The following is a 24,725-nucleotide window of genomic DNA, read 5'->3' as shown; positions in this document are numbered from 1 at the left end:
GGGATTGGGGATGTAGCTCAGTGGTAGAGCACTAGTCTACCATGCCTAAAGCCCTGGGTTCAATTCTAGTACCCCCCAACACCCCATACACACACATCATGATATACCATTTCATATTTATTAGAATAGCTATAATATAAAACATAGGCAATATCAAGTGTTGACAAGAATATGGAGAAACTGGAACCCTTGTACACTGCTGGGAGCATGAAATGGTGTGGTCACTTTGGAAAAGAAAAAAAAAATTCTGTAGTTCCTCAAAAAGTTAAGGAAAGTAACCATATGACCCAGCAATGCCATTCCTAGGTATAGACCCAAGAGAAATAAAAATAGGTTTGTACAAAAACTTGTATGTGAATATTCAAGGCAATCATTAGTAAGAGTAAGAAAGTGGGTTGGGGGAACAATTCCAAATATCCATCAACTGATGAATGCATAAGCAACCAGTGGTATATTCACAAAACAGAATATTAATTTGGCAACAAAAAGGAGTGATATATGAATGCAATGTTATACCAGTCAGGAATCTCTCTCTGCCTTTTCTTTTTTCTTTTGGTGATAGGGATCAAACCCAGGCACCTCACAAATGCTAACCCCATGCTCTGCACTGAGCTATACCCCCAGCTCAAGAAGGAACCTTGAAAGCATGGTTAAGTGAAAAGCCAGTCACAAATATATGATTTCCATTTATATGAAAGGTCTAGAACGTGTTGCCAGGAAATGGGGAATTGTCTACTAATGAGTATGGGATTCCTTTCAGGGATTATGAAGATGTTCTGGAGTTATACGGTAATGTTGGTTGTGCAATTCTGTGAACAAAGTAAAAATCACCAAATTATATACTTTAAATGGATGGATTGTATGGTATGTGAATTATACCTCAAAGCTGTGAAAAATTATTTTTTTTAAAAAAGGTTTTATTTTTATAGAATCAACTCTATAGCTGAGACTAACAAGTTGCCAGAACATTCTGAGGGAGCAGTAAAATAATTGCTCTAGCCATTACCTGCAAATGAGAGCTGCTTCAGGCGGGCATTTGATCGAGCTTCCTGGACTTTATCTGTCAGTGATTTCCAGGCATCTATAAGAAAATAAAACTGTAGGCTAGAAAGTATTCATGCCAATATCTCTTAATACCAACAGTATATACAGGCATTATACTTAGAATCCCTATAGTTGGAGCACATAACCTGTTCAGACAGTGTTTTGTTGTTTTCTTATGGTTTCAATCAATTGGGTGCATGAGGAAGCAGCTGGAAGATGTACTGGCCATCAGTGTTTCCTTCTTAGAGGTCACAGAAGCAGTCAGGAGATTCCTGCCCTCCGAGTCCCCAAAGCATTCACATTCCCTGGTGGAAATCTGGGTGCCACACCTAAACATTTGGAATTAATCCTATTCCTTGTGACCCTAACCTAAATAGTGCTAATATCAAAGATGCAACCAGGAATGTGGAGCGGTCATAACCTCTTAGTTCCTTAAAATTAAGGTCTAGGACTAGAAAACCTTTATAATTCCTTTGATTTCTAACCTAAGATTCTATAATCTTTTACTACTGTCTGCTAGACATTTATACTTGGATTTCTTATTGCCATTCTACAACTCAATTATTTCTTTTGTAGAACTCACACTTTTGGCTGGGCATGGTGGCACATGCCTATAATTCCAGTGGCTTGGGAGGCTGAGGGAGGATTGAGAGTTTAAAGTCAGTCTCAGCAACTCAGCAAGATGCTAAGCAACTCGCAAGATCCTGTTTCTAAATAAAATATAAAAAAGGGCTGAGGATGTGTCTCAGTGGTTAATGCCCCAGGTTTAATCCCCCATACCAAAGGGGTGGGGAGGAAGAGCTCATACTTTCAAACTAGTTATTTTTTTCTTATATTATTATTATTTGTCCTGGGGATTGAACCCAGGTGTACTTCACCACTGAGAACATTTCCCATTCCTTTTGTTTTTTTTTTTTTTTGGGGTACCGGGGATTGAACTAAGGGGCAACTGACTACTGAACCACATTCTCAGCCCTATATTTTTGTATTTTATTTAGCGACAGGGTCTCACTGAGTTGGTTAGCACCTTGCCATTGCTGAGGATGGCTTTGAACTTGCAATCCTCCTGCCTCAGCCTCCTGAGCCACTGGGATTACAGGTGTGTACCACTGTGCCTGGCTTATTTTTTAAAATTTTGAGACAGGGTCTTATTAAATTGCTGAGGCTGGTCTTGAATTTGTGATCCTCCTGCCTAGTCACTAGGAATACAGGCAGCTCAGAGGTCACCTCTTTTTTGAGGGTTACCAGGGATTGAACCCAGTGGCACTGAACCACTAAGTCACATTCCAGCTTTATTTTGTATTTAATTTAGAGTCAGGGTCTCATTGAATTGCTTAGCATCCTCGCTTTTGCTGAGGCTGGCTTTGAATTCACAATCCTTCTTGTCTCAGCCTCCCAAGCCATTGGGATTACAGACATAAACTACCATACCTAGCTTAGAAGGGTCATCCTTGACTCTTTCCTCGACTCCTCATACCTAAGCAGTCACCAGATGTGTCCATTCTTTCCTTTCCTTTCTTTTCCCACATGGGTTTTATTATGATGTCTAACTTTGTTTACATCCCTTCTTCAAAAGCCCTCCCCATTCCTGTTTGTCTAACCCAAATTCTATTATCTCCTTAAACTCAACCTCCTATAAATCTCATGGGTTTTTGATAACCCTAAGTTACTCATAGTGACCTTTCTTACCTTTGAAATTCTCTAGTACTTATAACCTAGAGAACATTCCCTACTCCTTCAAACAGCTAATAAACACCTACATGCCAGGGATACCAAGATGAATAGGAAAGTAAAATCTGAACTCTTTTACACTGAGTTAGTAAGACATAAAAATAAAAAATTTACAAAGTAAAAGTTTTATGCTATGAGAGAAGAACCTATAAAATTTGAAAGGAGCAAGTGGCAGTGATACATAATCTATTTCTCACATGAATTACAGATATTTATCTAAGATAAACTTTTCAAGGACAAAGAAAATATACATTGCTTCCTAGGATCCTTCATAGTATCTGGCACAAAATTACCCACCTCAATGACATAATACAAATTAAGTACAGAGATAATTGAAACAAGGCTTCTGCTGGTTGGTCTACCTAATTTAAACTACTCACCTTCAATACTTTCTGCACAGATCTGAAAACCATCATCACTTGAAATTTCAAAAACTAGTCCTTTCTTGGGCTTTTTCTCAGCTATGCTTTCCTTTCGCTTTTGTTCTTGTTGGAGCCAAAGCATCAGTGGAGAGCTGAAATTACTTTCTTCTTCTTCCACCGCTTTAGGTTCTATGAGGAGGCAAACAGGAACCAAATGGTTGCAATGATAAATGCTTACTAAACGCCAACTCTGTGCAGAGTACTGTACATGCACTATCTCTAAGCTAACAACATTGTCATTGTTGGTATTACTATTCTCATTCACAGATAACAAACTGAGGCTCAAAGAGTTTGCCCTTGGTCGTAGTTAAAAAGTGATTACAACTGTTTTTTTGTTTTGTTTTGAGCATAAAGTTATGCAGTTTCTCTGGTAGAGTTTCTCGTATGATAATCTGATAGTTTTTCCATAAGTAATTGTTCTCAGTAAAGACTAAAAAAAGTAATAATAGTTAACATGTGTGAAGAACTATGTCTCAGATACTCTTTCAGAAACCTCACAGATGAACTCATATAAACCTTACAATAACCCAGTGAGGTAAGTATTGTTATAATCTTCATTTTAAAGGTAAGAAAACAAAGGCAAAGAGAAGGGAAGTAACTAGTCAATTTCACAGAGTTACTGGGTGGCCAAGCTGGGATTCCAACACACCTGGTTCCAGAGTCTGCACTCTCAGCCTCCACCTCCCTTGCCTTCCTCCATCAACAGATGTATCAGCCCTTTAGCAATATCAGCAAATCATCAGGGTGTAACAATAAATCTCATGCCTGGGCCGTTCTCCACCTGGTTCTCTTCTGGAAGTCCCCTCTACAGAATAGGGCAAGGCCTTATAGGCATGGCTTCTGATCTTAAATGCAGTGCCCAGTTGTTTCCTGACCAAATTCGTTACAACAGACGAAAAGTGCTAGAAGACGTATCTGATGGTGTAACCAAAATCCATCTAATACAAATGGTTCTTGGTTTCCTATAGCAACAACTAAGGGATAAAGCCAGGTTATCTCTAGCTATTTAAGTTACACTTTTAAAGTCAGTAGAGCAGAAGAGTATTTACAGGCAATATTTTGTGTCCCCTAGCTGACAGATAATCACAGATTATGTAGTGGAAGAACACCAGAAGACAGGTGGTGAGTTTCTGTCTATAACTCTGACCAATCACTTAACTACTTTGAAGCTTAGAGGCAAAGTAGGTAATTTTAATCCTCCTAGCTTTAAAATTCTGATACTAACCAATTACCAACCCACATACCTGTACTTTCTTGCTCATTTGCTGGATTTTGGTTTGCTGGAATCTCTGGAATAGCCGCTTGTCTAAATGAAAATAAAGCCAGATGTGAGATGCAACTTCATCTAGGCATTATATATTGTCATTGTCCTTGAACATCATTCAGTTGTTAGTTATACAAAACTTGCTGAATGAACACCACCAGCATCACACTACTGAATGGCACACAAAATAAAATTGTCCTTTATGGGGCTGAAGTTGTGGCTCAGTGGTAGAGCACTTGCCTGGCATGTGTGAGGCCCTGGGTTCAATACTTAGCACCACATATAAATAAATAGACCCACTGACAACTAAAAAAAATTTCTTTTAAAAAAACTATCTTGTGAGATTCCTTTCCAAATACTGACATTAGGTATCTGCTTTTCAAGTTGTAGACTGTGCTCTTGAAATTCTTCTCATACCCTTAGTTTTAGGAAAAAATGAAAGGATACTTTTATTTTTCATTTTCAGAAGCTATTCTACAGTTACTTAAATAAATTAGCTGGTTTAACTAAAAATAAAAGTAAGCTGCATGAACTAGTAAACCATCATCAATTTTCACTTTATAAAATTAATAAATCCTGAAAAAATCCAAATGTGTATCCATATATATTAAACAAACAAGTTAAATAAATCATTGTAGGTCCACATAATAGTATTGGAGGCAGTCACTAAAAAAGTGAAGTTTACTGGCACAGAAAGATATACAGGAAACAATTCACTAAGTGGAAAAAACAAGTAAAAGATAGTAGGTATGTTGTTATTCCTTTTATATAAATAAGTAAATACATCTTCACATATATACCATGTATATCTGCATATAAATATACACATCTGCATGCATAAAACCAAATCATTATCAATAGCTGCCTCTAGGGAATAGATTGGGAAGGGATGGGCAGGACAAATAGAAAACCATTATCCAAATGATTCTATGCCATGGTTTTTTATAAGCTTTTGTTAATTCCTTTAAAAAAAAAAGGACAACAAAACCGAAGCCAATGCAAATTGGGAGGAACTATTTTTTAAATGACAAAGTTGAGGACTTAATTTTAGAGAACTAATTTTTAAGTTTACCCTGCAGGCTGCCCACACTCCTTTTCTGAAGATTGTTCCACACTAGCTGTATCCTGCTGCTCAGCTTCTGCTCCTGGAGTCCTGGAACAGAGAAGCATTTATATCTTTGCATGAAACCACAGGTACATATGTTCCAAATTAAATGTGGAGGCCAGTCTAAAGAAATGACTCTATCAACAGTTGATAAAAGGGCTAGGATTGTAGCTTGGTGGTACAGCACTAGCCTAGCACTGGGTTCAATCCTCAGCACCACATTAAAAACAAATAAATAAAGGTATTATGTCCATCTACAACTAAAAATTTTTTTTAAAAAGTTGATAAAATTTGTGAGGCTACAATAGATATTTAGGGTAATAAAGGTTAGAATAATGGTTACCTGGAAGGGTACTGACCAAGAGAGGGCACAAGGGGCCTTCTGGGGCTCTAGAAGTGTTCTATATCTTGATCTGAGCGGTGGTGACATAGTATATACATATGTAAAAATTCACTTGTAGTCTGTGTGCCATCACACCTGCCTGTAATCCCAGTGGCTTGTGAGGCTGAGGCAGGAGGATCCCAAGTTTAAAGCCAGTCTCAGCAAATTAGCAAGGCCCTAAGTAACTTAGCAAGACCCTGTCTCGAAATAAAATATAAAAAAAGGGCTGGGAATGTGGCTCAGTGGTTTGAGTGCCCCTGGGTTCAATCCTGGGTACCAAAAATAAAATAAAATAAAAAAATCACTTGTTGGGGTGGGCTTATAGCTCAAGTGGTAGAGTGCTTGACTAGAATGTATGAGACCCTGGGTTTGATCCTCAGTACCACACAAAGATAAATAAATAAAGGTATTGTGCCCATCTACAACTAAAAAATAATATTAAGAAAAGAATCACTTGTATACTTCATACACCACAACAAGGACATTTTAAGGACTCTGAAGCTACCATACCACATGAGCCTTTGCCCACCAGACAGGAATAAGCATTTTCTAGTATCCTAAAAACTCAGCACAGGAGCAAACAGCAACACTGTTTGCAATCAGAACAAAGAATATTTAGAGACAGTTCTATCCAAACCGTTCATCTGTGGGGCTAAATTTTGCTCTATTAATCATCACTGGAAGAAAAAAAAAATTAAAGTTAAAACCCAGGAAACCCAACTAATGTAACTTACTTCCAAAAGTCCCTCCCCAAAGACTACTGTTTCAACAGCCCCTAATCCAGAGCAAAAAATCCTGCAGACACAACAGAGACAATAGAGCATGGCTCACCCTGTGGCTGAGGTCAGGGACGCCGTGTTGGCTTCTTGGTCTGGAATGTGTGCTTCAGAAGAACTGGTCCGCAAATGGGAAACTTTGTGCTTCTTGCCATTCCCTTTGTCCAGGGGCAGCTGAATCCGTTTGATTTTTGGTTTGGGTTTAGTGGGAGCTGGAACTGAGGGGCTCACTGACTGCTGTCCAGAGGATGGAGAGCCCCCTGGAGAGGCTGAACTGGCTTGCATGGCTGAAGGTAAAGCCTTGTTCTGCTCTAGCCCCACACTATTAGGAGCATCTACTGTCTGGGTGAAGTTGGAAACCTGGGTCCCGGAAGCAGAATCAAGGTCACGCTGGGAAGAGAGGATCCCGGCTTTGCTGGCCAGGAGCTGGTTCACATGCTGCAGCTGATAATGTTCTTCTGCCTCCCCAGCTGGTGATGGAGCTGTCAAGCCCGCAGTCTGAGGAGAAGGAAGCACACAGATGCTAGATGCTGCCGTCATTGCAGCAGTAGAGGGAGTCTGTGACGTCCCCATTTGTGGAAACATTCCTGAACTTGGTGGTAGAGCCACAGGCTGTTCCTGAATGCCCAGGCTCTGCTGGCTGGCTTTGATTAGAAGATTGCTTATTGAGCCAATATCTGGAGTACCAAGCAACCTCCGGTTGGTTAAGGTGACATGTCCTGGAACTGACGCACTACTAGTAGGAGTTGTTGTGGTTTGCATGGATACCACATTCAAGACAGAGGAACTGGATGCCAAGCCAGACACAGGCCCTGATGTGAGGTGGCTAGTGTCTTGGCTTATTGTTGATGTGCCCACCGCTGTGGCAGCAGTTCCTCCCACACTCTGTGGTGGTAACAGGGGTGCCTGTTCAAAATACATGATGCCAGATTTAGATCTTTTTATGATGTTGGGGACAGTTCGATGAGATGAAGTATTAAGTGACCCCAAATCTAATAGATTAGGATGATTTGAAAGTTGGGAGGGTGTGAAGTTAATCAGTGTCATATTAGAAACCACATCAGAAGGGGCAATGTTTGAAGGGGTACTAGAGGGAGCAAGTTTTTTATTCTTTCGGGTATGTAGACGAGAGATGGGTCTTTTCTTGAGTCCAGAGGATGGAGTGGCTACTGTGGTAGTGAGGTCTGTCCTCTGACTGGCTTCTGAAACCAAAAGCTGGGGATCTGGAGGAGGCTGAACCCCAATAAGTAAGCCTGAAGGAGGACTGCTGATGTTGGGTGGGAAACTACTTTGAGTAGCTGCAGGGAAGGAATGTAAGTGCTGGTGATGAGGCATGGGGAGCAATCCTTTGCTAGTAGGAGGGAAGAGAGGTTGAGAAGCTGGCAAGCTTGGATTTAGTCCTGTGGTTAGGGTGAGGCCACTTCCCATGGGTCCCAATACTGAAGTATTTGTCTCCATCACACTGGGTGAAGAACTAACAGAAGAGGTCAACTGGATTTTTTGGGTCACTCCATTTGGAAGAGTTTGGAGAACATAAAGTGGCTGCATGTTTTGATTAACAACAATGAGTTTCTCAGTGGCTGGTTTCAGGTGGGGTGGAGTGGTCTGGACAGCTGCATTAGAAATCTGAGATGGGCCGGGACTATCAGTAGAATTGGGCACATACTTCTGGTTCTGGATGGGAACAGTAGGGGAAACAGGTACCTGGAGGCCAGGGGTGCTACTATTTCGAGTTAAATCCTGATTATTGCCGTGACCTTGCTCCACTGAACCACAAGGAGGGCTGGAGATGTGGTCTGCATCCATGTGTCCTTGGATAAAGTGATCAGGAGTCATGTGGCCTTCAGGAGTGGGATCTACTCCTGGACTCAGCAGTGCTGGGTCACCTTCAGTGGAGGCTACAGACTTTTCTGTGATGGTTACTCGCTTTTCCCCAGAGTCTGAGATGACAGCCAGTCTGCTGGGATTCTGGCTAGGGACTGTAGGACTTCGGGTGGTCAGGACAGAGAGATCAGATGGCAGCTCTAGAGGCAACTCAAACTGCTCCTCTGCTGAGATAGAGGAAGAGACACTACTGTCCACAGGCTCTGTTGTGGGCAGCTGCTGAGAAAATACCTCAAAAAGACCCATGTCCTTTTCACGATTACTGTCAAGACCCAAACCTTCACCAAGATTCAGGAGTTCTGAGGAAGATGACTCTGGGCTCTCACCCAAAGCCTGCATGGATGGAGTATTCTTCAGCACAAAGTCCATAATGTCTGAAGGCAGGATATTCCCACAGTCATCACTATTGTTATTGTCTGAATCTGATTTCAGAAGCTCAGTATTATAGGTATCCAATAGATTTTTGTCTGAGGGGGTACTTGTGTGGACCCTGCGGCTTGACTCCAATGAGCTGAGCTGAGCTTCCAAGGAATCCTGTCCCTGCGTTTTAACTCTGCTTACTGAATGACAGTTATCCATCTTTGGCTCATTTTTGTGGCCAACAGAACTCTTAATGACATGTTCTTTTTCTCCAGCATCCTCAGGTCGATCAATCTTTAAATTTTCTGTTCCATTTTCTTTACTGCTTCTTTTTGGAATCTGGCTGCTTTTCCTTGTTGTTGCTGTGACACTGGTATCACTCTCTGTCCCATCATCAACACCATCCAACTGTGAAATTTTTGGAAGATCACATTGTTCCTCTTCCCGAAATAAATTATGGGATGCCAGCCGTTCCTCTCCACCTGAAGAAATGACTGTTCTTGTGAAGTTGTAGTAGTATAAGTCGTCCTCATCTGAAGTGCTCAAGTCATCAGCCCCATCCACCTGTCCTTCAGCTGATCTCTTCCCTCGCTTCTTCCCGGTGGAGCTGCTATAGAATGGAATGTCTTCTTCACCATAGGATCTGACTCCATAGAGTGGGGTTAGCCCAAAAAACATGTTAGAACGTGCACGGGCACTGCGACGGGGATATCTCCTCTTGAAAGAGCTGTCCTCCTGCGGTTTGGGGCCGTCTGGAAGCATGAGGTTTCTGTCTTGTACTGGAAGATTCTGATAGTTGTTACTTTGAGAATCCTGGGATGAGGTATTATTCGGGCTTGGTTGAGCCACTGGCCCATCTCCTGACCTTTCAGAGGCTGAAACTGGTTCTGTTGGTGATGCTGACTCTATTTGCAAAGGGGAGGCAGGACCACCTTCTTTCAGTACATTTTTGGACTGATTCTCACTTTCCATTTTTAGAGGTGTCAATGTCACTTTGACTGTGCGTTTCCGGGGTGCTTGTGATTCCTTGGTAGGTCCTTCTACTTGCATGGATGGAACTTTGGGGACTCCTGAAATAGAAAGGACTTTATCTCCAATCTTATCAGAAGAAAGGTTATTACATGGTCGTTGCCCCATAAATTCAGGAGTCAAAACCTCATCCACAAACTCTGGCTTTAGGTTTCCTTCCTCACCAATTGTCACCTGTCCAGGTTCCAAAAAAGATTTACTGGAATGCTTTTCTTTAAAAGTTTCTTTACAAGACTTTTTCCCTTTCGGTCTCCTGTCTCTGGAACTAGATGCCACATGTTCACTGATAATGGATGATTTGTTGCTCACTCCAGAAAGTTTCAAGGTTTTGACTTCCGTATCTTCATCTGGAGAAGGACTGGCCAATTGGGTAGAATCTGTGTGTTGGTCTCGATCATTCCTTTGCCCTCTCAAATGAAGTTGTGGGAAGGAGAAGGCCTCTTTAGAAGAAAATGGCACTGAAGGAGGTTCAGCAAAATTGCTGATTTTACTAGCATTTAATTCTCCAGAAGCTGGGTTATGAACCTGTGGGGCCAGTTTAGGAATTCCAGGGTAAGCCACATTATGTGCAGATCCCTCTGAACTCTTGGAACTCAGCATTTTGGTCTTTTCTCCCTTTAACGAGGAGTTCTTGGATGCCACATCTGAAGGACCTGAATGCTTCATTTCTGAAGATGAAGATGCATCCAAGTGACTGGTTTTAGAGCCTACAGTGACCACCGTCCTTTGCAAACTTGAAGAGGTGGGAGTGCTGTGCCCTACGTTAGCACTTGAATTCAATGGCCCTAAGGCATGATCAATTGCTTTGGCACTTGACTCGGAATCTGTAGGGTTCCCAGTGGTGGAGACTGAGGAAACACTATTCCTGGAGTAAGTATTTCCAGTTCTCATTGGAGACATTATCCGGAGCTTAGACCGCTGGGGTGACAAGGAAGAAGTACTATGTCGCCTGGAGCCAATGCTTCGCAGTCCAGAGGAGAGTAAAGGGTCACCCACTGTGACTATTTCATGAGTGGTTGGGGTAGGACTTCCTGAAAAAAGAGAAAAAGCAAGAAAGGCTATCGTAGAGAGAACAAATATGTGGAAGACACTGGTTTTAATGACTTGATTATATCTATCTATAGGTAATTGAAAATATATTTTCAGTAGCAAAAGTCACCAAGATAAGATTGCCTGAAAGAATTACAAATTAATCTTTGGACTGACTTTGGGTCAAGTATGTCAATGAAGTCCTTTACCTGCAGAAGGCAATGGCCGACAGCCAGGGGATCTCTGTGTAGGAGAGTAACTGGGTGTTCGAATCCTAGGGACCTTTGAGATGACATGATAATAACAGGAGCTAGAGGTTTGTGAATGAGGAGGTCGGTCTGGTGATGGAGGACTTAGAATTTCAGCTGTATTCTGACTCTCTTTAGATGAACTTTCTGTGGTAGGAAATAAAAACTCTTAACTAAAAAAGTTTAAAATAAAATATCAAACAAATGAACAATAAAAAGCAAGCTATTCAGTAAATGTCAAACTAGAAACAAAGGAGACCTCCCAAGCAAATAAATGACTTTTCTTTCCCCTTTTTGATCTCAATACATACTCCCAAAACTCAAGTCCTGTCTCAATTAAAGACTAACCTGAAAATGATGATGGACTATGGGCAATGGTCCGATTTTCATCATGTTCAACGGTGCTGTTGATATCTGGCTCTACAATTGGAGGGCGGCATTCCACTATCTTGCATGTGTACACACAGCGCTTGCGAGCATCCGTGGTGCTCCAGTACACCCGGGAACACCTGGCAAACAAATAGGGAAAAATCACAAATGAGAGGACAGAAGCAGAAACTGACATATGTCAAAACCTCTCCTCATGCTAGGTTCCCTGTCTTGATTTAGAGAATTTACCTTTATTTCATGGGTTCTTGGTATAGATTCCTCTAGTTAGGTTGCTCCAAGTTTTGAAGTTCTTACTATTTCTTAGCCTCCCCATAAATAGAACAAGATCTTTTTTTAATTGAATTGTAAGCAGGCATACAAAACAGAAAAATATTCTAAACCCAGGTAAAGAAAACACTATTACTAGAAATAGTTATTAACCTTCAAGAAGTAACTAATGGGTTGGGGATATAGCTCAGCTGGTAGAGCGCTTGCCTCACAAGCACAAGGCCCTGGGTTCAATCCCCAGCACCACAAAAAAAAAAAAAAAAAAAAAAGAAGTGACTATTGTTCCAAAATGTATACAAAGTGAAGTCCTAAAATAAAGGACAAACCAGAGGTGTTTGGAAATGTAATTGCTTCAAATCTGCTGAATGCTGATGGAGACTTGTTTGTACAATGAGTTGCACTATCAGAATTGGAATACAGAATAAATTGAAGCATATACTGCAAAATGAGACTCCAATGAGGGAGACACAGGTAATTCTCAATTTATACTGTCAGCTTGTTGGATGCTTAAACTATCTATTTCATAAAAAAGATTATAGATTCTGACTGGAGAATCTGATTATTATTTGGGGACTTAATTTTTTTTTTTTTTTTGGGTGCTGGGGATCGAACCCAGGGCCTTGTGCTTACAAGGCAAGCACTCTACCAACTGAGCTATCTCCCCAGCCCCTGGGGACCTAAATTTTTAGAAAGACCTATAAAATATAAAACTAGGAGAGTGCAATTCAGTGGTAGAATGTTCATGTAGTATGTGCAAAGCCTTGTGCTGGATTCCCAGCACTGTGAGAGAAAGAAAGATAAAAAAAAAAGTAAGATTGGAAACAGGATCTGAGGTGCTTGATTCATGAAAACATCTGGACTTGCATCCAGATGAATGGGATTTAGAGGAATCTTAAGAGACTGATCCTGTGTTTTCTATTTAGGTTTTATTTGGTAATTATTCTAAAATTATACCAATAACACCTTGCTCCTATATAGGATTTACCAGACTTGAAGAGTTAGTCCTACAAGCTAATGAACTAGGGAACTAGCAAAAAAGGTCATTTTTTTTTTTTTTTTTTTTGCAGCAATTAAAACTAGCTAACAAGCAATGCCTCTACATTTAATGATCTGTACATACAAAGCTTCCGAGTGCTCAAGTTGTGAGGGTTAATGTCTTCTTTTTACTTACTGATATCCAATAGGAAAGAGCTTATCTTCACAGTCAGAGAGATCATTCAGAATTCCTAAGCAGTCAATCGTCATTGAGCCTGACCAAAAAAAGAACTGATTAGAAGATGTAATGGGGAGGGTCATTTTATAAGTGAGGACTAGAAAGTGCCATAATGACAATACAATCCTCCCCAATAATCCAGGCCTATGTCATACCAATCATCATGTGGATATTTTCTGGTTCTAGGCCATTGAGGAACTTCCTTCTCAAGCTGATTCCTTCAAAGTCCACAAACACTCTTCTAAAAACTTCAAATCCATTCTCAGGAACCACCTTAAATAAAAACCCAAGATTGCTGTTAATAGGCTGTCCCTTTACACATTATACTCATGGTACTGACTTTCTCAGAGGGAATATACAGAGCATCTCAAAATCACCCTTCAGTCTTACTAGAAGCACCTCTTTTATTTTTCATAAACAGGTGACTCTAGGAATGCCTAGTAGGAAGGCAGAACTGAATTTACCATTTTGCTATTTTTTAGTATTTTTTCCTAAATTCCTACAGAATTCAAAAAGCAACTAAACAAGTCATAAAAAAGACTTGGAGGAAACTTAAAGGTATATTGTGAATTGGAATAAACTGGCCTGAAAAAGCTACATACTATGGCATTCCAACTACAGGACTGGAAATGGCAAGATCATGGAGATAGTAAAAAGATCAGTGATTTCCCAGATCACTGGGACAGATGAATAGGCAGAACACATTCTAGGGCAGTGAAAATATCTGCTTGATATTACAGTGATAAATATGTGTCATCATACATTTGTCTAAACCCACAGAATGTACAATAACAAAGAGTGAAAACTTAATGTAAGCTGTGGATGCTGAGTGATAATGATGTCTTGATGGAGTTTCATCAACTGCCTAGAGGGGGAAGCTATTAATGGGGGAGGCTGCATGTTGTGTAGAGGCAGGGAGTATACAGGAAATCTCTGTACCGTCTGCTTAATTTTGCAGTGGACCTAACAGTGCTCTAAAGAAATAGTCAAACATATACATAAAAGCAACTAAAGTTATCTCACCTCGCCTTTGATCAAATCCCGATGTCGTTGACAATACACTTTTTTATCATCCAGGAAGACACAGTTCTTGGCTCGGGAACACATGAAATGATAGTTGCTGGTGCAGGATGTAAGACAGCAACCCACAGTGGCTCCTGGCTTTTGGCAGAATTCACATCTCTAAAAAAAACAGAGCCCTATTTAGACTTTCAGACATTTTTAAATGTTTGTCATCTCAACATTTATATAGATCATCCTATTCTCGCTTTTCTAAAATTAATTTTGTTGATTGGTAATCTGTTGAACTACAGAAAAATCCTGAGCAGAAAAGCTTCAAGTCCTTTCCCATTCTCCATACAGTCTTTTAGCTATACATTTAAATATTACAACTGGATTTAGTACTTGGTCTAAAACATAGTTTTTCTAGGATTAATGTCTGACTTATAAGACATGAAACTCTAAAGATCAATTCTAAAAACATCACCTTACAAGAAAGTTATAACCCAAAGCAACAAAATTCTACAAGGATTTTACTAGTCAGAAACATAATGGTTCTTCAGTTACTAGACTGACATAACAAACTTATGAAATGATTCAAAGATTTTCTTCAACTGGTCCTGTATGTCACCACCTTATTTTGTTAGTCACAATCTGACTCTGCTCAAAGCAGGAATTTCTTTTTGTGCTCACCACACAATTTACTGTTGCTTCTTTGCAAGTGCTATTTTGTTTATTGGCTGGCTTGTTTTACAATCCTTCATTTTATCCTCTCCTTCAAAACAGCTTTTAAATTTTTACTCCTTCAATGCCTTTTTTGATTACTCTCAACTGCAACTGATCACTTCCCATATCTCTTCTTCATGTATTTGTATGATTTTATTCTTTGGAACCTCAGAATGTTGACTCAACTGAGATTTCAGAGATCATTTAAACTAAATGATCCCCTAATACATTGATACTTTTTCATATATATGAATTATCTCCCAAATTAGGTAATACTTTTCTATTTCTTTTGTATCTGTCTTCCAAGGATCAGAATAGCATTCTGCCTATAATGTATGTCAACATTTGTTGGATAACTACTCTGAAGATACTGTGAAAAATCCCAGCAAAGCAGCATTTACCCACAGAAAGAATATCTATAAATCAAAAGGACATCTCTTCCATAAAATTTACCCATTAAGCTCTTACCAGCTGCTTGCCCCTGATCACAGCCATATGCACATTCTTTAGTGACCCATCATCATCTTCAAACACTTCCGCTGACCACAAAGCACAATTTACGTGTGTCCATTCATTTTGACCAATGTATAGCAAACGGCCAGCATCCTATGAAATAAAGAGATTTCTTTTTTCTTGAAGAATAAAATGTCAAAGGAGGCTTTCCTTGATATTAGCTTTACCTCAGTGAAGATTACCTCAAGAAAACAAATAAAATTCTTTAATTTAGGGATGTACACAAAAATCACAATATTTCTGTTTTCTACTTCAACTTTCAATATTTGTGTTTTCTACTTCCTTCATTTCTAGATTACTTTTTCTATAGACTGGGAATTTTTATAAATCTAAAGAACACAAAAAATGAGCAATATGTGACAAGTTTATATAATTATGCATTGACTTCTTTAAAACCATATTTCAAAACCAATTTTCTCAGCCTGCATTAAATACTTTTTAAAAAAAACCGAAAGCTTAGTCATGTGCAGTGGCACATGCCTGTAATCCCAGGGACTTGGGGAGCTGAGACAAAAGGATCACAAGTTCAAGCCCCCTATCTCACCTGACCCCCGCCCCAAAAAAAACAAGGATTAAGGATGTAGCTAGTGGATAAACTGCCTCTGGGTTAAATCCCCTGCACCCTGCCAGCCCAAACTGAAAGCTTACTCTGTGCCAAACATTAAGTGAAGGCCTTGCATATATTACTTCATTTAATCCACACAAGCACTCTGAGGTAAGCATTTTCATCTTCATTTTAAAGCTGTAACTGAGGGTCAGAAAGTTTACACCACTGATGAAGGTCAAAGGGTAGGTAGTAAAGCCCAGAAGAGAACCTAAGTTGCCTGTCACAACAACTGGAGCTCTTAACCACTCTGCTGACTTACATTAAACTGAACAAGCTATACAATATGTAACTTATATTTTACTGACTTTCGTGAAATTTTTGAGAAACTTTCAGTAGAAAAGTTCGGGGTAGAACACTTGCCTAGCATGTGTGAGGCCCTAGGTTCCACCCCAATACCAAACACACATACACACAAAATTACTTGACAACAACAGGTTAATGGGTTAACTTAAGGCAAATCAATTAATTTGGCTTTGAATCGACTATAATCAGTTATAAATTTTTTTAAATGCCACAAACTGATAAGGAAACATTCATTAAATAAATAGGATGCAGTCATCACATGCTGACACAAACGATAAACTATAAACTATTCATGTGAAGTGCCTATTAACTAGGACCTCAGGTTCCAAAGTACTTACATTAGCACTGTCATCACCATACATTAAACATAATGCACACTGTCTATTATCTTCTATGCCTGGGGGTGGGTTCAGCTCTGGACTGTCTTCTCGGCTCCTATCAGTACCTTGAAACCCAAAAGACATTCAGTTAAAATTATCAGTACTAAGTCTGATTTCCAGGAAAAAAGAAACAATTCAGTTAAAATAGTGTGTAAAAGAAATACTTTGGGAAAAATGTTCAAAGTTATGCTACCTCAACACCTACGTAATACTGTGTTTTTACCTCAAGGCTTTGTTAACTTCTCGAGTACGCAAAAACAATGATGCTATTACATTTAAGCATGACCTAAAAATTCCTTTTTAATATCCAGGTATATTAAATTTTTTTCAAGTACATTAAATTTAGATTCACAATGTCAAATATTTGCACCTAGCAAGAAATGGAAATTCTTTGGTGCCTTACTCAAAATTGGTGGAGTAGGAGGATGTAGAGGAGTTGGTGAGTCTGGTTCTCCAGGTCCTTTGGGTTTGGGAGCTGGAATGATTTTCTTCATTAAAGGAGGCTGCTCAGTGTGGCTGTTTTCCTCTCGCTCCTGCCACTGAGCATAATTATGGTCAAGTGAAGGTGGAAGCACTGCGTTTGGTAACATCCCACTGCTGAAAATAATTGATTCAACAAGTATTTATTGAACTCCTACAATATATCTAAAACCACAAAAAATCAAATTCTTGATATCATCAGGTCTTGGACCCATGTATGAGCTATTTACAGAATGTAAGAATAAGTCACAGAGTTTGAAAACTGCCAAAATACACAGAACTTTAATTTTAATATCATAATCTCAACATGAGTCACCTAAATTTCTAGAAATAAATGATAACCCTTTCGAAAATCAAAAGCAGGCTGGGGATGTAGCTCACTGATAAGAGTTCTTGCCTAGCATGTCTGAGGCCCTGGGTTTGATTCACAGAGCTGTGCTGCTGCATCCCCACCCATCCAAAAAAATCAAAAGAATTTACAGGAATAAAATTAAAGGTTAAATATGAAGACTCAAGAGTAGTAGACAGCACCGTTTGAACTAAGTAAAATAGAACCCAATTAAAACAAGTCCAACTATGTGGCTGTATCACATATGTCTTGCCCCTATGCCACAAATTAAAGTTCCCTTAAACCTAACAAATATGTAAGTGAAAAAAGAGGCAAGAGTCTACAATGAACATAAAATGCTGGCTCCAAACCAGTACAAAAAGGCATCTCAACTGATTCATTTTATATTAAAACTTTCTAGAACTCTGATCTCTAACTGACAAGGAATAGAAAAGTGTAGTACTTAATTAACTTACTTGCTTGACACTTTATTTGGCTCCCAAAACCTTGACTTTTTGACGCTGAACCATGGAAAAACTCGCTCCATTTGCTAAAAGAAAAACAAATAATGTAAACATGTGAACATTCATTTGGAAACCACAAAAAGCTGACGACTTCACACCAGCATCTGTTAATATGAGGATATTTTCAGGCCACCAAGGCAAAGTTCCATCCACTCAGGCAACTTCACCAACATCCTCCCCCAAGAAGTGGAGGAACAAAAGAAACTAAAAGATATTTTGCACATGTGGCAAAGCAAACAGTAAAAGAGAATAAGTTCATTGTATTCATGGAGCAATTACTCATAGGTAAGCAATAAAAACAGAACTATTAATATCATTCACCCGAATAAAGAAGGACTTGACCATGCTGTTGGCTTTTTTAATCTCTGGCTGCCCTCCATCTGAATTAATGGCTGCTTGAATGATCTTCACAATATCATCACTGAACTCCAACTGTATATAAAAATAAAACATTAATTATTCACAAAACAGCAAGCTCTCAAAATCACTTTCTCTTCCCTCTTTAATCATCCAGTACAGAGATCCAACTAAAAACTTATACCCTATTTTAATACAGAGTAACTTCTCTTTGGCTGAAGCCTGTGGGATTCACTTCACAACTAACTTAAGGCAATCAAGAGATGCAAGAATGCAAGCAAATTAGCTCTATCATGGTAAGTTACCTAGACAGACTCACAATTTTTTATTTGGAACAAAGTAAGTATAGAATTGAATAGCAAATATAGACTATGAGATGATCATTTCCTATATGTTCTTTTTTTTTAACTTAAAAAAATATTTTTTTGGTAGATGGACAGCAGGCCTTTATTTTATTTATTTATTTTTATGTGGTGCTGAGGATCAAACCCAGTGCCTCACAGGTGCGAAGCAAGTGCTTTACCACTGAGCTACAGACCCAGCCCCCTTCTATACATTCTTAAAATCATAAAACTAAAAGGCATCTATCTACAAATAATATCCTAAGGAAAGACACATTATTCAGATGAGCTCAAAAGAGAACAAATTAACTTCACATTAGCATTTTTCCCATAAACAGTTTTTAGTGCTTCCTCTTATAAAAATAATTTTCAGAGAACTCAGATGAAAGCCAAAGTAAAAAAAAAAAAATTTAAGACATTACCATATCATAACCCTTCTTCTGAAACACAGGGCTAAAATAACTTACATACTTTTAGGTTATTTAAAGCTACATGACATTTCTAAATATAATACAAATAATTTTTAAATTTATTTATACCCAGCCTCATTCCACAAAGATCTAAGAAAGCTAAATTTGAAAGATTGGTGGTTTGCTGTACAGACATACCACAGATGTATAGTTCCCCTGGTCCATTTTCCTCTTGACTCCTTCCAGATCTAAAGGCTGTTGATCATCCTGTTTGCTGACCTCAGTAAGAACTGGGGGATCAGGTCCTTCTGGGGAGCTGCGGGAAGGTATACTCTCCTCTGTCTCAGGGTTTAAGTCTGGAGGCTTGGCAGCCTGTTGCCAGAAAACAGACATTTCTTTAACATAACTCTAAAAATGAGGCATCCCATGCACATTCTACTAAAGTTAACAAAGATGGTACTGAGTAATTCATATTACAAAACAGAGAGCATGACAAGAACCAGAGATTTCTCAAATTGAAAAGTTAAAACGAGTGTGTTACCTAATAGCTTAGTTAGGCTAGCTTAGGAGTATCCTTGAAAATTTCCAAACCTGGTATAAAAAACTGAAACTGTGTCTAGTTCCTTTGGAATATGACATAGATGACAACTCTTTATTTTACTCAAAAACACAAAAAAGAAGCATTATTAAAAGATGAAACAGCAGCCTCACTCTGAGTTAAAGTTATCTAGGTGTTCTTTCAACATTATACCTTTTTCCAATGACTGACTATTTTATAGATGTATAGTTTACAACTTGGACAAAAAGTAGTGGTTTTCAAGTAGATTACTGTGTCTGCTCCCAATACTGCTCTTGCTCTAATTCTAATTCTAATTCTAATTCTTGCTCTTGCTCTAATTCTTCTTTACTCCAGTGCAGATTTTGTTTTCCCCTCTAAAAAACAACTTTGCTCTGGGGTAAAGTCCTTCACTGTCTCTCCATTATCATCAGAGTTAAAAGTCCAAATTCCTTACTATAGCCTATTCCTTACTATAGCCTATTACACAGAAGAACTACTCTGAAAATTTTCCCCAATGGTTATCACCAAAAGAAGCAACTATAAATTAAATGAAAAATGACGCAAAACAAACAACAACAACAAAAAAAACAACACCCTTTCTATTGTTAGGTAAAAAACCACCTAAGAACTAGCTCTCAGAAAACAAAATGCAACTTCAGTCTACCTGCCGGTAGCGCAGCAAGTGGCTGGTAGTCCGTGAATTCAACAAGGCTGTCAGAACTTGCTTCAGAGAAATCTGTAGCTCTTTTTCAAGAGCCAGTCGCCACTCAGCAGGGTGCCGCTCAGTACAGTTGACACAAGTGTAGGCCACACTTTCTGGCAGATTAGATAGAATCTCATACATCTCATCTAGGAAAACAAAACCTATAATGAGGAGGTCCTCTGAAGAGTAAGAGAGAGAGAGAGAAGGTAAACAAACTAAGCCACTGACCTCACTATAGCTGTATGTAGGAACCAACCTGAGATGCTACTATACTGTAGCATCTCATACACGCTGACCTCCCAAAGGGACATTATTAATACTAATCCAGGATTTGGTTATTGGAGAATCAATAGATTATGGTACCCACAAAGGACAACAATAAGTAAAAAGATGTGTTCAGGAGAAATGAGCATAAACAACACAATGCTGCTTATTCTAGAGACCAAACAATAACTTTAAAAGGACTTCAAATAGCTCTACCATAATCAGGTTTATAGTGTTCTGGGGGCTATAAATGCAGCAGTACCTAGGGAGAAAGAAACTGTAATAAAAAGACTCCAACCTTCTGTACCTGAAAGATTCTCACATTTGGAATGGACCCAGCGATCACACTTCCCACACTGCATCATCTTACTCTCATAGTCATCATCATCATAACACTTGTCACAGAGAGGGCAGAAGTTTCCTGAAAGCAGAGTAGAGATTGCAATAGTGCCTTGGTTCATACACCAATGCTTTTAAGGCCCTCAACCTAATCTATATCTGTATTCTTCCAGACTAGCATTCACTTATGAACAGTAGTATGGACCTACAATGACTGTTGACACATCTGCTAAGTGTTAAGATTATTCTGGACTTCTAGAATACTCCTAGGAAAGATCTGTATGTGCCATTATTTCTCTTCTTTAGACACATTAATAAGGGTCATGAGATAGATTTAAGATAGCATAATAGAAAAAGAAGAGAGTCTCTTAAACACTTAAAAAATGTTTAAATTTTCCAAAACAGATGGCAGTATAGGAGTACAGAACAGTTAATTTAACTTTTTTCTATTCCCAGTGTTTTTACATTAGAGCTCAGAGCAGCACTTTCTAAAATTCAGTACTATATACAACCTTCATATATTTGCTTTATCTGTGTATCCCCTCTATTATTTATTACATAATAGAGTTCTTTAAATTAATCTGCTTATTTTACTTAAAATAATTCTAATAGTGACTTTATATCATTATTAGTCTAATTCAATAAAACAACAGTTCTAATGTATTGGTTAAATTTTTTTCCTAGCATACCTATTAAAATAAAATGCTTGCTGGGCACAGTGGCACACTCCTGTAATCCCAGTGACTCAGGAGGCTGAGGCAGAAGGAATAAGTTCAAGGCCAGTCTTAGCAATTTAGTAAGGCCCTAAGCAACTTGTGAGACCCTATCTCAAAATAAAAATAAATTTTAAAAAAGGGTTGGGGATATATAGCTTTGTAGTAATGTACCCCTGGGTTCAATCCCCAGTACCAAAAAAATTTTTAATAAAATTACAAAATAAAATGCTTGAGTACTACTTGGGGTCATTTCTGAAAAAATCAAATGTATGTGTATCACACTTTGGCTCTACTGGCTTAGAGCATTCATTTGCAGTTAGTTATAATGAAAACTCCCCTTCTATCTTCCTATGGAAGTGAACAAAATACTCCAGTTTCTAAGTAGTCTCTGCAAAAGAAAGAGCAGCAATAGGAACACAGGAATGTGTCTAAATGGCATCCTTGACAAAATGAGTAAGACTCCGTACTTTATTCTCCTGGAGAGGTCAATTAACTTTCAAGACACCAAACATGGACAAAATTGGCTTTTTTGGGTACCTTTAGCAAAGAGTTTGGCACAATCATGGCACAGTGAAAAATCATGAGACCACTGTGCATCCCATCCTTTGCCTGGAGTTGTGGATCCACAGCTCTTGCAGCGAACACACTTGGTACATATCTGGAAAAGAAATTCAACAGGAATTTCTTAGTTTAATATCTTTCCTTATTAAAATTAAAATTAAAATTAAAAAGATCACAAATGCTGCTCATTTCTAGATCTGACTTCTTTATTAAGATGACTTTTCCTAACGAGGTAAAAAGAATTGTTACACTGACATCCTCAAGTAAGGATACACCTATTAAAATTTATACAAGCCTAACTTATAACCCACGACAATTCTTCTGAAACAGCATAATGTGCATACTCACCCAAACTTTCTTTTTCTTTGTGGGTTTGGTGGGGTAGTTTGGTCCCAGGCACTCAGGGTGATAGCTGTTTCGGCACTTATTACACTCCAGCAGTTGCTGTAGGAAAATGTAATGGCAAAAAGTGGGCATCACGACACCTTCATTAAATACCTTTTACTTAGCATTTCATACTTTTCTTTAAGTGAGTATAGTGCATACCTCTTAGTACTCCATTTCATACTTATCTTTAAGTAAGTATAGTGCACCATTTGAACAGCTTAAAATTTCCTCATACACCACTTACTCCCAACTAAAGTATAGAGATTTATTTCCTACCAAAAGTACTCAATAGGTAATATTATCAGATAATTTTTCCTTATTTTTGGAATTTTTTCCAGTATCATAGTCTCTGCTATGATTCCAAAATTCATTTCCACAGAATCAGGCAACTGATTATACTCAATTAAAGTCAAAACAGATTAAGTCAGAGGAGAAAAGAATATAGATACAAAACCCCAGAGAAGAAGGCAGAAATGGAGAGAGGAATCCTCTAATAGTTCTGTTACTATGTTTTGTACCTTCGTAGCCTGATGCTGCCTTCCACAAACATGACAGAACTTGCAGCGACGACAACACCAATTTTCCAGCTGGTCCTCCAGAGGGCGCTCGTTCTCCTCTAAACAAAACTTGTGGAAGGGTTCACAACACACTTGGCAATACACAAACTAAGCAAGAAGAAGGCAACACAGAAGTGTGTCAAATAACAGTGCAGGAAAAAATATCAACCCTACCCCACTTACATACTTTTGAGTTTTAGGAGTTCACTGGTATAAACAGGTTGAGCATCCATAACCCCAAAATTTGAAATTCAAAATGTGCCAAAATCTAAAACTTTTTGAATGCTGGTATGAGGAGAAGATCCCATACCTGATCTCCAATGGCTCACCATGTACCCAAACTTTGTTTCATGTACAAAATTAATATAAATAGTAAGAAGTTATCTTCAGGCTATGTGTATAAGGTATATGTTAAACAAATGAATTTCATGTTTAGAATTTGGTCTCATCTCCATGATTTTTCATTATGTATATGTAAATATTTCAAACCCTATACAAATAGCCAAAATCAAAAACACTTCTGATCTCAAGTATTTCAGAAAAGAAATACTCAACCTGTACTTAATTCAACACAGTGAATTAAATATAGTCAATGGGCAATGCAGGGAATTCAGGGAACTAAACTACTAATGACAGTAGAATTACAAAGTAATGAAATAAATATAACCTAAGATTTAACAGCAAGTGCTAAGTACCACAGGAGACATAAAAGCTGTGGGAATGTAAAGGAGTTGTAGGAGGGCTTTGAAAGCTTTTACAATATACTGAACAACTGTACAGTTTTATCTTTTCTATCTGTAATTTTTAAAATAAATAACATTCAGTTGCTGCAGTGGTGCACACTAGTAATCCCAACACTTGGAAGACTGAGATAGGAGGATAGAAAGTTCAAAGCCAGTATCAGCAACTGGGGAAGACCCTAAGCAACTTAGTGAGACCCTGTCTCAAATAAAAAATAAAAAGGACTGGGGTGTAGCTCAGTGATAAAGTGCTCATAGGTTCAATCCCCGGTACCAAAAAAAAAAAACTTCTTTCCAAATTGATAAAGCATTGTCAAAAATACTAAGGAGAACCCCGAAATTTTTGCTATAAAGTAATTATTGGGACAAGTGATCAAACCTAAATAAGGTCTACATATTAGATAACAGTAATGCACCAACATTAATTTCCTGATTTTGATAATTATACTGTGGTTATAAAGAGGATATCTATGATTTTAGGAAATACAAACTAATAGTTATTGGCAAAAGGGCTTACATCAGCAACTTACTCTCAAATTTTTAGAAAAAAATTTATTTATATCTAACAAAAACGTGAAGTATTTCATTTCTTATTCTTTAAAATATATTCATACAAAGAGAAACAAAGAGGAAATAATTCATTTTAGGAATCCTGTGACTGTTGTACACATCTATACACAATTTCAATTAGAATGCTACCACCCTGAAAAAAACATAAATTTAATCATAGAAGTTGAAGGACTAGTACTACAAAAAATTAAGTTATCCCTATGGGTAGTGTATGTGT

At 38.4% G+C, this 24,725-nt stretch overlaps 1 protein-coding gene across 5 annotated transcripts in view; it reads right to left on the bottom strand.

The window, feature by feature from the left end:
- Kmt2a (lysine methyltransferase 2A) overlaps positions 1-24,725 on the bottom strand; it is a 77,984-nt gene that overhangs the window by 10,227 nt on the left and 43,032 nt on the right. For 3 of the 5 annotated variants that reach the window (XM_047517376.1, XM_047517378.1, XM_047517380.1), the window contains 21 exons: positions 23,160-23,306; positions 22,603-22,698; positions 22,231-22,351; positions 20,937-21,059; positions 20,336-20,520; positions 19,311-19,484; positions 18,326-18,436; positions 17,957-18,030; positions 17,076-17,269; positions 16,631-16,737; positions 15,338-15,475; positions 14,168-14,326; positions 13,300-13,417; positions 13,103-13,181; positions 11,623-11,783; positions 11,236-11,421; positions 6,780-11,028; positions 5,534-5,614; positions 4,442-4,503; positions 3,156-3,326; positions 1,007-1,081 (listed from right to left, as the gene is read on the bottom strand). In XM_047517376.1, coding sequence (XP_047373332.1) covers positions 1,007-1,081; positions 3,156-3,326; positions 4,442-4,503; positions 5,534-5,614; positions 6,780-11,028; positions 11,236-11,421; positions 11,623-11,783; positions 13,103-13,181; positions 13,300-13,417; positions 14,168-14,326; positions 15,338-15,475; positions 16,631-16,737; positions 17,076-17,269; positions 17,957-18,030; positions 18,326-18,436; positions 19,311-19,484; positions 20,336-20,520; positions 20,937-21,059; positions 22,231-22,351; positions 22,603-22,698; positions 23,160-23,306 — 6,811 coding nt within the window. The remainder of the gene's footprint in view (positions 1-1,006; positions 1,082-3,155; positions 3,327-4,441; positions 4,504-5,533; positions 5,615-6,779; positions 11,029-11,235; positions 11,422-11,622; positions 11,784-13,102; positions 13,182-13,299; positions 13,418-14,167; positions 14,327-15,337; positions 15,476-16,630; positions 16,738-17,075; positions 17,270-17,956; positions 18,031-18,325; positions 18,437-19,310; positions 19,485-20,335; positions 20,521-20,936; positions 21,060-22,230; positions 22,352-22,602; positions 22,699-23,159; positions 23,307-24,725) is intronic. The other 2 variants (XM_047517377.1, XM_047517379.1) reach the window with 1 other exon arrangement.

This window comes from Sciurus carolinensis, chromosome 11 (genome assembly GCF_902686445.1).
Source record: "Sciurus carolinensis chromosome 11, mSciCar1.2, whole genome shotgun sequence".
Taxonomy (NCBI): domain Eukaryota; kingdom Metazoa; phylum Chordata; class Mammalia; order Rodentia; family Sciuridae; genus Sciurus; species Sciurus carolinensis.
The sequence above is the reverse complement of the archived record's forward strand: the minus strand, read 5'-3'. Positions and strand labels throughout refer to the sequence as shown.